This window comes from Coptis chinensis, chromosome 9 (assembly GCF_015680905.1).
Source record: "Coptis chinensis isolate HL-2020 chromosome 9, ASM1568090v1, whole genome shotgun sequence".
NCBI classification, from domain to species: domain Eukaryota; kingdom Viridiplantae; phylum Streptophyta; class Magnoliopsida; order Ranunculales; family Ranunculaceae; genus Coptis; species Coptis chinensis.
Genome location: NC_141464.1, coordinates 48,423,071 through 48,437,677, shown reverse-complemented (window position 1 = coordinate 48,437,677; position 14,607 = coordinate 48,423,071). Strand labels below are relative to the sequence as shown.

At 41.1% G+C, this 14,607-nt stretch overlaps 1 protein-coding gene across 1 annotated transcript in view; it reads left to right on the top strand.

The window, feature by feature from the left end:
• The window catches only part of LOC147476416 (4-coumarate--CoA ligase-like 9), a 52,030-nt gene that overhangs the window by 866 nt on the left and 36,557 nt on the right, over positions 1–14,607 (top strand). The window contains exons 3-4 of the mRNA XM_086585722.1: positions 71–674; positions 5,198–5,640. Of these exons, the coding sequence (XP_086441848.1) occupies positions 71–674; positions 5,198–5,640 (1,047 nt within the window). The remainder of the gene's footprint in view (positions 1–70; positions 675–5,197; positions 5,641–14,607) is intronic.

Below are 14,607 nucleotides of genomic sequence, written 5' to 3'. Positions count from 1 at the left end.
TTGTTGGCCACACTTTAAGATTCACTAGCTAGTCTTTCAGCCCTTAATCAAACTTTGATACATACCTTAGTTAATTAATGTCGGAAAACGTTACTCTACATCTTACATTGATTCAAAGAGTGGTTTTTGCTCCACAACTAAAATCTTCCACAGCCTCAGACCTCCAGTTCCTCTTCCACCAACAAATCTTCCAATCTCTGCCGCACAATACGCGTTTTCTATCCTCACCAAGGGTGTTTCCTTTTCCCCAGATAGTACCATTGCTCTCATTGACTCCTCTACCGGTACTCGTCTCTTGTATTCAGATTTTCTTGCACAAATAGAAGCCTTAGCTACATCTCTCCGTAATCAATATGGTCTCAAGAGCAGAGATGTTGCATTCGTGCTTTCTCCAACCTCTTTACATGTTCCAATTCTCTACTTGGCTCTTCTCTCCCTCTGTGTGATCGTCTCTCCCGCCAATCCAACCAGCACAGTCTCTGAACTTTCTCGCCTAGTTAGTCTCTCTAAACCAGTTATCGCTTTCGCCACTTCTGACACTGCAGACAAGCTTCCATCTCTCCACCATGGAACTATTCTCCTCTACTCTACCCATTTTTATTACATGTTGACTATTCCAGTAACCGGAAAACTAAACCAAGTGGAGGTGCCAGTGCAACAAAATGACACAGCGGTGATTCTTGATAAGATTTAGTTTGTTAATAAAGTCCTAGTCTTTAGGAACTGCTGTCATTTGATTTAGTCAAGTTTGTTACCACGATTCTAGGAAGAACGTGAGTGTAGTTTGTTCTAGTCAGTCTGTAAAGGCTATTTATATGCTGCTTCTCAGACTCAATAATCAAGTTATTACAGATTTGTTCTTTGCATTCTAACAATCTGGTATCAGAGCATAACTTGAGAGATTAAAAGAGTGAGTTAGAGAGACAACAAGGGAGTGTGCACGAGATGGGGTCAGAAACAAACAGTAACTTTGCTCAACCTTCTATTCCGAAGTTTGATGGTGACTATGATCACTGGAGCATGATCATGGAGAATCTTCTCCGATCCAAGGAATACTGGACTGTTGTGGAATCGGGTTATTCACAACTTGATGATGAAGAGGAGTCGACACGCACCTGAGAAAAAACTCTAGAGGAGATGAAGCTGAAAGATCTAAAGGCCAAGAATTACTTGTTTCAATCCCTTGACAAGTCAATTCTAAAGACAATCACACAGAAGGAGACGTCTAAACAACTTTGGGAGTCCATGAAGATGAAGTGTCAAGGCAATGCACGCGTACAGAGGGCCCAACTCAATTGTCTTCGCAGAGATTTTGAGATTCTGACAATGAAACAAGGTGAATCGATCACTGACTACTTTGGTCGAGTGATGGTGGTTGCAAACGACATGAGGAATTGTGGGGAAGACATGACTGATGTCAAGATCGTCGAGAAGATTATGAGAACTCTCACTGAGAAATGGAATTACATTGTTTGTTCCATAAAAGAAGCAAAGGATATCGATCAACTCTCCGTCGATGCGTTGCAGAGTTCACTGCTTGTTCATGAGCAGAAGTTCAAAAGAGGTGGAGAAGAGGAACAAGCACTCACGGTGTCACATGTTGAAGGTTATGGAGGTTATGGTGGACGAGGACGTGGGAGAGCTACTTTCCGAGGAGGAAGAGGTAGAGGCAGAGGTCGCCAAAACTTCAATAAGGCAACTGTTGAGTGCTACCGATGTCATCAACTCGGACACTTCCAATACGAGTGTCCAAGTTCGAAGGAAGCAAATTATCTGCGAAACTAGATGAGTCAGAGGAGACGATACTCATGGCCTTTGTTGAATTACATGGAGTAAACCGAGATGATGTGTGGTTCCTTGATTCAAGTTGCAGCAACCATATGTGTGGTGATTCATCTCTTTTCTGTGAGTTGAAGGAGGGGTTCAAAAAGGTGGTCAGATTGGGCAATCATACAAGGCTGAACGTTGTTGGCAAAGGAAGTGTGCGCTTGTTTTTGGATGGTGTCAGTCATCTTGTAAAAGATGTATTTTATGTACCAGAATTGAAGAGTCACCTTCTCAGTGTCGGGCAATTGCAAGAAAAGGGCCTAGCCGTTCTAATGCAGTCCAATCAGTGCCGAATCTACCATCCCACGAAGGGCTTAATCATTCAAACCAACATGACAAACTAACATCAGATGTTTGTATTGCTATCAAACTCGCATGAACTAATCAAGAAGGAACCAAAGGAGGTATGTCTCCAAGCAACTACTCATGACCTAGCTCATCTTTGGCACCGTAGATATGGTCACCTCAGCTACAAAGGACTTCAGACTCTGCAAAGCAAAGGAATGGTGAGGGGTTTGCCAAGTATCCCCGAATCTAAGTTTGTCCGCGACCGATTGCTTGAAGGGGGAAACAACACCGAGATGTTATTCAAGAAAAGCACATGGAGAGCATCGAGAAGTTGGAGCTAGTTCATGCGGATATTTGCGCCCAATATCTCCTAATTCTAGCAGTCACAAGCGGTACCTCATTTGTTTTATCGATGACTTTAGTAGGAAGGCTTGGGTACAATTTCTTGTTTATAAGGCAGATGCATTTGCTTCGTTTAAGTTATTTAAGAGTTGTGTGGAAAAAGAAACTGGTTTGTCAATTAAATGTTTAAGAACAGATCGTGGAGGAGAATTCACATCAAGTGAGTTCAACGATTATTGTAGACAAAATGGAATCAAGCGACAATTAACCACTGCCCATACACCGCAGCAAAATGGTGTCGCCGAACGGAAGAACAGGACGGTGATGAATATGGTGAGGAGTATATTGATTGAGAACAATGTTCCAAAGATATTCTGGCCGGAAGCGGTAAATTGGGCATTTTATGTTCTTAATAGATGCCCAACGTCTTCAGTAAAAGACATGACACCAGAGGAAGGTTGGAGCGGGGTGAAGCCTTCTGTTGGCCACTTAAGAGTTTTTGGTTGTATAGCACATGCTCATGTGCCTGATGCTCGACGAACAAAGCTTGAAGATAAGAGTCGCAGCTGTGTTTTATTTGGAATGAGCAAGGAATCAAAGGGATACAGACTGTATGATCCGGTATCGAAACAGATTGTGATTAGCAGAGACGTCATTTTCGAGGAAGACAAGACATGGAATTGGGATGCAAGCTATGAAGAACAGATTCAACTCAACTTAGAATGGAGAGATGAAGAACACAGTAGTGAAGAGGAAGAGAATGAAGATACGGAAGGGAGCGAAGAAACTATGTCGAGCTCGGGAAATCTTGATGTTCCTGTTGTGCCAAGTTCGGGAAATCTTGATGTTCCTGAAATTCGCAATAGAAGAGCACCAGTATAGATGGCTGACTATTTTAGTGGTGATGACCTGAACAATGAAGATGTGCAAGCTCATTTGGCTTTGGTCGCTAGCTCAGACCTGACCAATTCTGACCCGACCAGTTTTGATGAAGCAGTAAAAGATGAAAAATGGAGGCAAGCTATGGATTCAGAAATGAGCTCAATTAAGAAGAATGGGACGTGGTTTCTAATTGACTTGCCAAAGGGAGCTAAAAGGATAGGAGTCAAATGGGTTTATAAAACAAAATTGAATGAACTTGGAGAAGTGGAGAAGCACAAGGCCCGCTTAGTCGCAAAAGGTTATGCCCAGGAACACGGAGTTGACTACGAAGAAGTGTATGCACCTGTAGCTCGTATGGACACAGTGCGAATGATCTTAGCTCTTGCAGCTCAGAAAGGTTGGAATGTATTCCAACTCGATGTGAAATCGGCTTTCCTTCATGGTGAATTAATCGAAGACATTTATGTTGAGCAGCCGAGGGGTTATGAGATGAAGAATGAAGTGGAAAAGGTATACAAACTCAACAAAGCTTTATACGGACTCAAGCAGGCACCAAGAGCATGGTTCAGCCGAATTGAGTCATACTTCAAGAAAGAAGGCTTTGAGAAGGATGACAGTGAACAGACTTTGTTTACTAAAATCAACAAACAAGGTAAACGTTTGATCATTAGTTTGTATGTTGATGATTTACTTTATACAGGAGACGATGAGGTTATGATGTGTGAGTTTAAAGATTCCATGATGAAGGAATTTGATATGTCGGATTTGGGCAAGATGAGGTATTTTCTTGGTATTGAAGTAGTGCAGTTTGCTGGAGGGATATTTATTAATCAGAAGAAATATGTGATGGAAATGTTAAAGAAGTTTGGAATGGAGGATAGTAATTCTGTTCAAAATCCAATCATTCCAGGGTTCAAAATTTCTAAAGATGAAAATGGTGTAGAGGTGAATGGTTCATTCTACAAGCAGCTGGTTGGAAGCATGATGTATTTAGCAGCCACAAGGCCGGATATAATATATGCAGTTAGCCTAATTAGCAGGTATATGTCAAAGCCAACTGAGTTACATCTTTCAGCAGCCAAGAGAGTTCTGCGGTACTTGCAAGGAACCATTGGATTTGGTATTCTTTATCAGAAAGGAGGACATAAGGAATTGGTTGGCTTCACTGATAGTGATTATGCGGGATGTGTGGAAGATAGAAAGAGCACGTCAGGGTATGCTTTTATTTTAAGTGGAGCAGCAGTGGCGTGGTCTTCTCGGAAGCAACCGATAGTTACACTAAGTACAACAGAAGCAGAGTTTGTTGCTGCTGCAGCATGCACTTGTCAGTTGGTTTGGATGAAAAGGGTGTTAAAGAAGATTGGTTATAATGGCAGTGAGAGTCCTGTCATCTTTTGTGACAATAGCTCAACAATAAAGTTATCAAGGAATCCTGTGATGCACGGCAGGAGCAAGCACATTGATGTGCGTTTCCATTTCTTACGTGATCTGGTAAATGAAGGAGTTGTGCAGATCAAGTATTGTTGTACACAGCAGCAAATAGCAGACATATTTACCAAACCACTCAAGCTAGAGACATTTCAGGAGCTCAGAAAGAAACTGGGAGTTTGTGATGCGCCAAAGATAAACTAGATGCCTGTCTAGGCAGTTTAGTTTAAGGGAGGAAATGATAAGATTTAGTTTGTTAATAAAGTCCTAGTCTTTAGGAACTGCTGTCATTTGATTTAGTCAAGTTTGTTACCACGATTCTAGGAAGAACGTGAGTGTAGTTTGTTCTAGTCAGTCTGTAAAGGCTATTTATATGCTGCTTCTCAGACTCAATAATCAAGTTATTACAGATTTGTTCTTTGCATTCTAACAATTCTCTACTCATCGGGAACGACTGGGCTAGTTAAGGGTGTGGAATTGACTCACCGAACCTTTATAGCATTTCTGGCAGGGGAGCACGCAACAATCCAGGCGAAACCTGTTGCGGATCATGCACTACAGGAAGTTGGTTTGCTCACCGTGCCGTTGTTTCATACATATGGATTCTTCATGTGCGTGAGAGCGATTGCATTGGGAGAAACATCAGTGTATATGCAGACATTTGACTTTGAGGGAATGTTGAAGGCTTTGGAAGCTCATTGCGTGACTTATATGACTGCGTCTCCGCCTATTATGGTGGCTTTGACCAAGTTAGCTGTGGTGGAGAAGTATGATCTCAGCTCACTTTTGATGGTGCAATGTGGTGGTGCGCCACTCGGGAAGGAGGCAGCCGTCAAATTTGTTGCTCGCTTTCCACATGTTCAGCTACTGCCAGTATGTATCGTTTTTTACTGCACTTATATTTCACGAATGCACACTAACATACTTGATTTTGTTAAACTAATTTATCTCCTAAGCGTCTGAAAGCCACTAGTTACTGCATTGAATGCACATGCATCTCCGGTTGATATTCTTTTTTTTGGCTAAAAAACTCAAATGTACTTGGGCATTTAGTTCGTTCTAAACGCAGTCTCCTTTGCAGAATTGCACTGGACGTGGGTCAATGGGGCGTCATTGGAATTAAACTTTCACAATTTAAAAAGAACAAAAAACAAAATACTAAAAAACAAAAATCAAATTCAGTTTCTTATTTGCATTGAACTTTCCTTGCTCAATCTCTTTGCATATATTGTAACTTTGTAATGCCAAATCTTGCATTAGAAGTTCCAGTGTATAAATGCTCCCACATGGCCACATGGTTAATCCGTTCCTCTTTTTTGCGTAATCCAAAATCTGCATGTCCTTAAACGCTGAATGGTGGGATTTTGGCCCGTTTTAGGCTGAATATACATTTCAAAAGTGCACGAACTGTAGGTCTGACTCTGTAGTCCAGCCGAACTTGCTGCAATCCAAATTTGAAGTACGTGGAAATGCGACAGAAATTCCCCTCCCCTTTAACTGGTTTTGTTACAGGGAATTGAAATTTTATCACCAATCAAGATCGAGGTACTCTTTGCTTCTTTCCAATTTGTCATTAAGCAGAAATACTGTGGTTTTATAATATTACTTTTGTCCTCATGTAAATGTGAAAATAGAATGAATTTAATTGTGAAATGGCTAAATAGAAAAAGATATTGAAATGTGTGCAGGTGCTTGATTATCCCATTTCGTAATTTTTTAATATATCCCCTTTTGTTTTCTTTTTTTTTTTTTGGTTGAGAAGATTTTTATGGAATATTTTATACACGCATAATATATCAAGTACGTGCACTTATATAGATATTATCATGTCAAGTTTATTAGTTAATATATACAGTATATTAATTAATTTATTGTATATGTGCATGTAGTTGTTGAAATTATTATTAATATTTATAATATGCATGTTCAATGTAATATTACAAAACGTGCATTTAATAACATACATTCACTATTATGCTACTCCTATATGTTCAGTAAACTTTTACACCTAAAAAATAAATAAAAACTATATATATATATATATATATATATAATATAATGTTCGGGTTTGCATTTATTTAGTGTAATATAATACTAAATTTTATATATCAAAATCATAATAATCGGTTCCGGTTTCGGTTCGGGTACCCACTGGGTTTTTACTATTCAGTTCTAACGGGTTCAGATCTTTATCGGTTCGGTTCTTGAACACCCATTATGGATCAAACATTTTAGGACCCATAACCAGTTCCAGTTCCAGTTCCGATTTGGTTTCGGGTAATCGGATACCCATGCACACCCCTATTTATTGAATAACATAATAACTTATATCAATATTCAAAAACTGACTCGTTTGTGCAGTATTTTTGTGTTTTTAGTACACATTTTTTCATAAGACTAATAAAAAATGTGTAAATAGTGAATTTCTTAATAACCAAAATGAAAAACCGGAACCGGAAATACCCACTAGGAACTAGTAGTTATGGATAAAGTTCCACAATTTTAAGAACCGGAACCGCAAAATTAAATGGTTCTTGGTTCTTATAACACTAAGAACCGGACCATTGACACCCATAGTATATTTGTATATGTATATATATGATTTGAATACGTGCAATGCTAACAATTGTAGTACATGTACTTATTCTACATGTTAAAATTTAGTGTGTGATATATTTATATAGGACGTATATATATAAATATAGTATAATGTACACGGTGTTCGATTTGAAATGCAAGTTAATACACACGTACATATAATTTATGAGATGTATTTAAAGTTTGTAGAAAATTTTCAAAAATTATTGAATTTAGGACCATTACAAATGTTATTGTTGCACTAAAAAACTAACTTTTATATCGGCTACGTAATTAAAAACGTAACTTTAGTAATAATAATGTATAACTCGAGAAGGAACCGAAACCCAAATTGAAACCGACTTAATTAATGGGTATGGTTCCGTGTTTTCTATATATATATATATAACCCGAAAGAACCAAATCCAATAAGAACCGTTAAAAATAGAACCGAATCCGAAACCGTAAAAACAAATTGGAACCGACCCATGAACACCCGTATTATTATGGATCATGGGCGACCTTGTATCCAAAATCCCATTACTCTGGCTCCATTTAACTCCATCTTAAATATACCCCCAAAGTTTGGACCCCCTTTTGTGAAACCCCATTTTCGAAATCATTAGTTGCCCCCTACTCCGTCAATTTTGTGTGTACTAGACATTGAAGTGGTATTTTGTATATTGACAAATTTGCCCTAATTCAAAATTGTAAAAACCACCCATTTTTAACATTCAAATTTGTAAAAAGAACCTCATTCAAATTTGCCCCATTTTTCAATCTCCCCTTCATTTTTTTTCTCCAATCAAATTCAACAACTTAGTAGGCTTTATACTATCTTGCTTATCTTCATCAGACCATTGAAAAATTAAAACAATTTTAATAGCTAAATGAACTTCAAGAACCATCTTATGACAAGTCGAAATACCCAAACAAAATCTCTTAGAAACAAGTCTAAGTGGCTCACCTATAGCTAATTTCTATATACAAACTGCGACTCTCTGTCGAACAAGTGTCACAACGCAAAACATAGTATCCTCCTTTGCCATAACCTAATTCAATTCTTCACAAATCATGTCAAATGTAGCTGGACTCATTTGAAATGCTTGACGAAACTCCGATTTGGAGAATTGAGAATCATTACCGTAGGGGGGATTTCTTATCACTAACTAAATGACACGTGGGAGGGAAATGACCCAGGACTATAGATGTCCAGAATGAGACGAGAGTCATCGGATTAGTTCTATGAATAAGTGATCTCATGTTTATCATGAGTGTTTAGTAAGCATGTATTAGGCACATGACTAACCGCCTCTAAGCATAACAGTTCTCCAAGTCGTTAGGAATTGATATGCACAATTCCTAAATAGAAGGAAACTTAAGAGGGCGATCTTTGATGATAAGGAAGGAATCGTAATGACATATCTTTAAGAGTTACCTTTTAGATATAATCTTCCCATATACGATGGGATATTATGATCAACAAGGAAACCTACCTCTAATAAGATATGGTATAGATTCAGACTTCCATAAGGAGAGGATTCCTGATAGGAAGGTAGAGTCCAAAGATGGAAGGGAACTCACAAATGGTGAGATTAATCCTAACCCTAGGATTCTCAAAGCTCTTCCTATATAAACCATAGGGATTCTCTCTTAGGAACTACGCAAAATAGGGTTTGATTCTTCTAAATAAACAAGGAGATACGTAGGCAGCCGCCCGGTGGTTCAACCCTGAACTCTAAATCATCTCATCCTTTCTCTGTCAAGAAAAATTAAAGGTTCCGAATCACAAGGCACAAAGGAAGATTAGGGGATACTTAGAAAATCCCCTATATCTTTTGACGCCGTCTGTGGGGATGATAGCAGGTAAACATTCGTTTTGAACGACTAATTTAGTTTAAAAACTCTTACTGTTGTGATGGCAGGAGCAAAGAAAACAAAGGATGGCGCTACCACCTACAGCATCGCTGTCAGAGAAGAAGAGCACGAGATGCCTGAAAGTGGGGACAATGTCGATCACCATGATGTGAGTAATCCCCTTCAAGGACAGGTAACTAGCATCGACGGGCCAGTTGCTCCCGGTGTAGGCCCTGGAAATGACGCTCAAGGAGAGCGCCAAAATGGTGAGAATGCTTTTCTTACTAACCCGAGTCTGTTCAGGCAAGCCAGACTGTACAGAGTCTGGAACAGCAAAGAAACAATCTTAAGCGATAGGTACAGCTGCTGAGGCATTTGTATCAATCTGACATAGGGAAGGAGCCGCCCATTGATCTCGATGGAAACAGCCTTCCATAGGGCGGTCAAGCTAGGAACCCAAGGCGTGGGGATCCAGTTCGGCACGAACCATCAGAATCAGAGTACAGTAATTCAGATGAGAACTCGAATATGACATCAGAATCAAAGTCAACTGACCAGGATCGTGATGTGAACCCCTGACACCGAAAAAGAATCCATAATAAGAGACTTACTACTGAAGAATGCGCATGGGAGACTGAGAAAAATGACCTGATCCGTTAGATGCATAGGATGACCGGTAAAGGAAGAAAAATGTAAGACTCCCTTGTTCAATCCGCTATAATGGGGGCAAGCAGATCTCTTTTCGTATCACGAGTAATGAGAAAGCCATATCCGCGTGGTTATAGACAATCGAAGTTCAGTATCTTTAGTGGCAAGTCAGATTCGGTTGATCACGTATTCAGATACCGTGCCACCACGGGACAATATGAAAGGTATGACCACGTCATGTGTCAAGAGTTCAAAGCTTCCCTGTCTGGATCCACTCTAGTGGTATCACAGGTTACCTGAGCGGCAGATCAGGTCCTCAGAGGAACTGTTTAGGACCTTCATAGACAGGTATACTCGTGCAATAAGCACCAACCAAAACGGATCGATGCACTGTTTAACATCAAGAAAAAGGACAGAGAGGCATTGAGGTCCTACATGCAACGGTTTATGGAAATTTCAATCCAGATAGAGTCCTGTGACGAATAGACTGCTATAATAGCTTTAAACAAGGGTTGAATGAAAACAATGCCTTATTCGGGTCCCTCTCTAGGAAACCACCCTGGGATTTGGAGGAACTCCTAGACATGGTTGAAACTTATACAGGGTGGGAAGAGGATGTCCTGATTAGACGATAAGAAGCAAAGAAGACTAATCGGACAGCCCCTGTGGCCCATAAAAGGGGAACGGGAACTTTTCACCTCAAAAGCCAAAGAAAGACCGTCATCGTGGTTGCCAAAGGGCTGAATCCCCATCAAAGGGATGAATGCCCAGAGGTCAGTACCAAAATGTAGCCAGTAATGGAGATGGAAAACCACAAAAGAAGCCACGAATGGAAGGAGCTGAAGAAGCTCTTCCCTCGATGGACAGAAACTTTGCCCTTCTGAACAAAATGTCAGACGAGGTCCTGGACTCGATCAAGAACCAGAGCTATCTCAAATGGCCAACTCCACTCAGGCCAGGCTCCCTAGTTACCAGAGACCAAAGGACCTACTGCAAGTTCCACAAGAGTAAGGGTCACTATAATAGAGCATGTATGACCCTGAAGAATGAACTACAAGACCTGATTGAAAGAGGGTATTTGAAGCAGTTCATAGCACATAACACAGGCGAACGCAGTACAACCTGAGGAGATCAGCACGTCAGTTCAGGATCCCCCAGGTACTGAGCCACTCAATGGTCGGGTCTAGATAAACATGATTTCAAGAAAGACAAGCAAGAGAAGTGGACAAGCTACAAAAAGGGTGTGCGATACCAAATGCGCATTACCAAGTAAATGAGAATCATGAACAGGGAATTGACTCCGGATTGTGCTCAAGTCAACACGTTACCTCACAAATATCCACTCATCCTTTTCACTGAGCCAACTATCACAATATCAAGAGTCCACATGAGGATGCACTAGTTCTTACACTTCCTTTTGGAGATTATGATTTGCATCGCATATTGGTTGATCCAGGAAGTTTAGCAGATGTGTTATACTATGGCGCATTCAAAAAACTGCAGATTCTTGACTCTGAGATGGTCGCCACCAACTCCAACTTATATGGATTCAGCGGAGACAAAGCTCTAACAGTTGGGGAGGTCCAGCTACCCGTAGCTACTGGTCTGGTAACCCTCATTATAAATTTTGTTGTGGTAAAAGCTAACACACTCTATCATATGACTTTGGGCAGGACCTAGCTACACAGAGTACGCACTGTTCCCAACACCTATCACCAATGTCTAAAATTTACACATAATGGAAAAATTGAGACAATCAGAGGAGATCAGGTGGTTGCTAAAACATGCTACGCTCTGGTGACAAAGCAGTCCCCACTCCCTTTTGAAACAATAGAGGTGGGGCAACCTGCCAAATAGCAATTACAGTTGGATCCCCCTCTCCCGGACCTAGTCCCAAGAGAGAGGGAAGATCCCCCCTCACTGGAGCCGTTAGAGGAAGTTAAAATTGGGGGAGGGAGCTCACCTAAAACCACTTTCATCGTCATCTTATTGAGTTCTGAAGAGCGCTAGGCTCTAATACACTTCCTCCGAGAACACAAAGACGTGTTTTCTTGGTCATTTGAAGAAATGCCAGGAATTGACCACCATGTGACATGCCACTGGCTCAATGTCTGCAGTGATGCAGTAGTAGTCAAACAGATTGAAATCGAGAAAAATAGGTGCTGACAGATCTAAAGCAGTAAAAGCCAAAGTTGAAAAGCTAAAGGCAGCTAATTTTGTTAGGAAAATCAATTTCCCCACCTGGATTTCTAATATTGTCCCAGTACGTAAGAAGAATGGGTCATGGAGAATCTATATTGACTTCACAAATCTAAACCGCACGTGTCCAAAAGACAGTTACCCTCTGCCACGGATTGACAAATTGGTGGATGTGACGGCTAGACATGAATTGTTATCTTTCACAGATGGGTAGTCTAGCTACAACCAGATCCCATTGCATGAGGAAGACCACAAGCATGCTAGTTTCACAACCGAGGATGGTCTGTACTGTTATCAGGTCATGCCGTTCGGACTGAAAAATGCGGGAGCTACTTACCAACGTTTGGTAAACAAGATGTTTGCAGGATTGATAGGCGACATTGTGGAGGTGTATGTAGACGATCTCTTGATCAAAAGCCTAAGACATGGAGATCATCTCTCCCACCTGAAACGTGTATTCGACATTCTCCGGTAGTATCACATGAAACTCAACCCGGCGAAATGTGTTTTTGCTGTCTCATCAGGGAAGTTTTTAGGGTATCTGGCTACTAAGAGAGGAATCGAGGCAAACCCAAATCAAATCTGGGCGCTCATAGAAATGCATTCACCTAAAAACATGAAAGAGGTTCAAAAAGTTATAGGCAGGTTAGCAGCTCTGAACAGGTTCATCTCCAAGAGTTCAGACAAGTGCAAACCTTTTTTTTCAATTACTACGAAAACATACCTCATTTGCATGGACGACAGAATTCCAAAAAGCATCTGATCAACTCAAAACATACCTGGGAGCACCACCAATCCTTTCCAAACCAGTTGAGGGAGAAGTGTTGGGTCTTTATCTCTCTTTATCTGACTACGGTATTAGTTATGTACTGATACGTTTGGATGAAAAGAAGGTTGAAAAGCCTGTCTATTTCTTGAGTCGAACGTGCCTACCGGCATAAACAAGGTACCCTAAACTCGAAAGAGTCGCTTTAGCCCTTGTTTTTGCGGCAGAGAAATTATGACCATACTTCCAGTACCACACTATCAGAGTAATCACAGAATACCAATTACGATCAGTTCTGGAAAGGCCGAACAGATCAGGAAGGTTAGCTAAATAGTCCGTGCAACTCTCAAACTTTGATATTATCTACGTCCCATGAATCTCAGATATGGGTCAGGCACTAGCAGAATTCTTGGGAGATTTCCCAATGACCTACATTGGGTATGACTCAACAATCCCCAGTTCAGATGATCACATCCTACCTAAATCTCCAAATACCTATCCAAACCCTTTGGAGTCGTACTCTGGATGCTAACTGTTTGTGGATGGATCTTCAAATGACATAGGCACAGGCGTTGGAGCTGTGTTAGTTAGTCCTGACAACATGTGACTGGAGAAATCCATTTGGTTAGGTTGGAATGCCTCTAACAATGAAGCAGAGTATGAGGCAACACTTGCTTGCCTCATAATGGCTCTCGACCTGGGCTTAACACACCTCACAGTTTTTAGTGACTCACAGCTGGTTCTGTTTCAAGTTAATGGAGGTTTTGAGGCTAGGGATGAACGAATGGCTAAATACCTGGAACTGGTCAGGGGTTTTCAGAGCAAGTTCGAGAATATTCAGTTTTATTAGCTGCCTCAATTAGAAAATCGACACACAAATGCTTTGGCATATGTTGCCTTAATGTTGGGCAACAGGGAGTCTCGCTCCATACCTATAGAGTTCCAGAACAAACCTAGCATCCAAGCACCCACTGTTACAACAATTTGTGTTATTCCAGCTACCACACCAAACTAGATGGATCTATACAAGTCTTATCTCAAGGACGGGACACTCCCAGAGGATAAGAACACAGCAAGGCGTCTGCTTACAGAGGTACCAAGATTCACCCTTATTAAAGATGATCTTTACAAGAAGTCCTTCCTGGGACCTCATCTCCGATGTCTCTCCCCAGACTTTGCTGAATAGGTCATGTGAGGGGTTCACAAAGGAATTTATGGTAACCACGCTGGGGGCAGAACACTCGCTCTCAAGATCCTATGGCAAGGCAACTTTTGGCCTTACATGCAAAAGGATGCACAATTTTTTTCCCGCAAATGTGAAAAGTGTCAGTGACATGCTTTGCTTATCCATGCTCTAGCGACAGAGTTGCACCTATTGGCCAGCCCATGGCCATTTGCACAATGGGGAACTGACATTGTGGGACCCTTGCCACCCACTCCAAAAAATATCAGATTCTTACTAGTCGCGATGGACTACTTCACCAAGTGGATAGAAGCAGTTCCCCTCCTCTTCATTCGAGAACAAGACGTCAGAAAGTTCATTTGGAACAACATTGTCTGTAGGTTTGGCATACCCAAAGTTAGGGGTGTAATACTGGGCAGGCCGGGTCAACTGTGGGTCAAATAATGATGGGTCGGGTCAGGGCGGGTCTAGGGGATACAAATCTTGTGGTCCTGGATGGGGCGGGGAGGGGTGGGTTGAAGTGTCATGTCTTAGTACCATCACCCGACCTATTGGGTCAGCTTACGGGGTAGGTCATCCGGGTCGGGTGGAAATTATCATTTTAACCCAA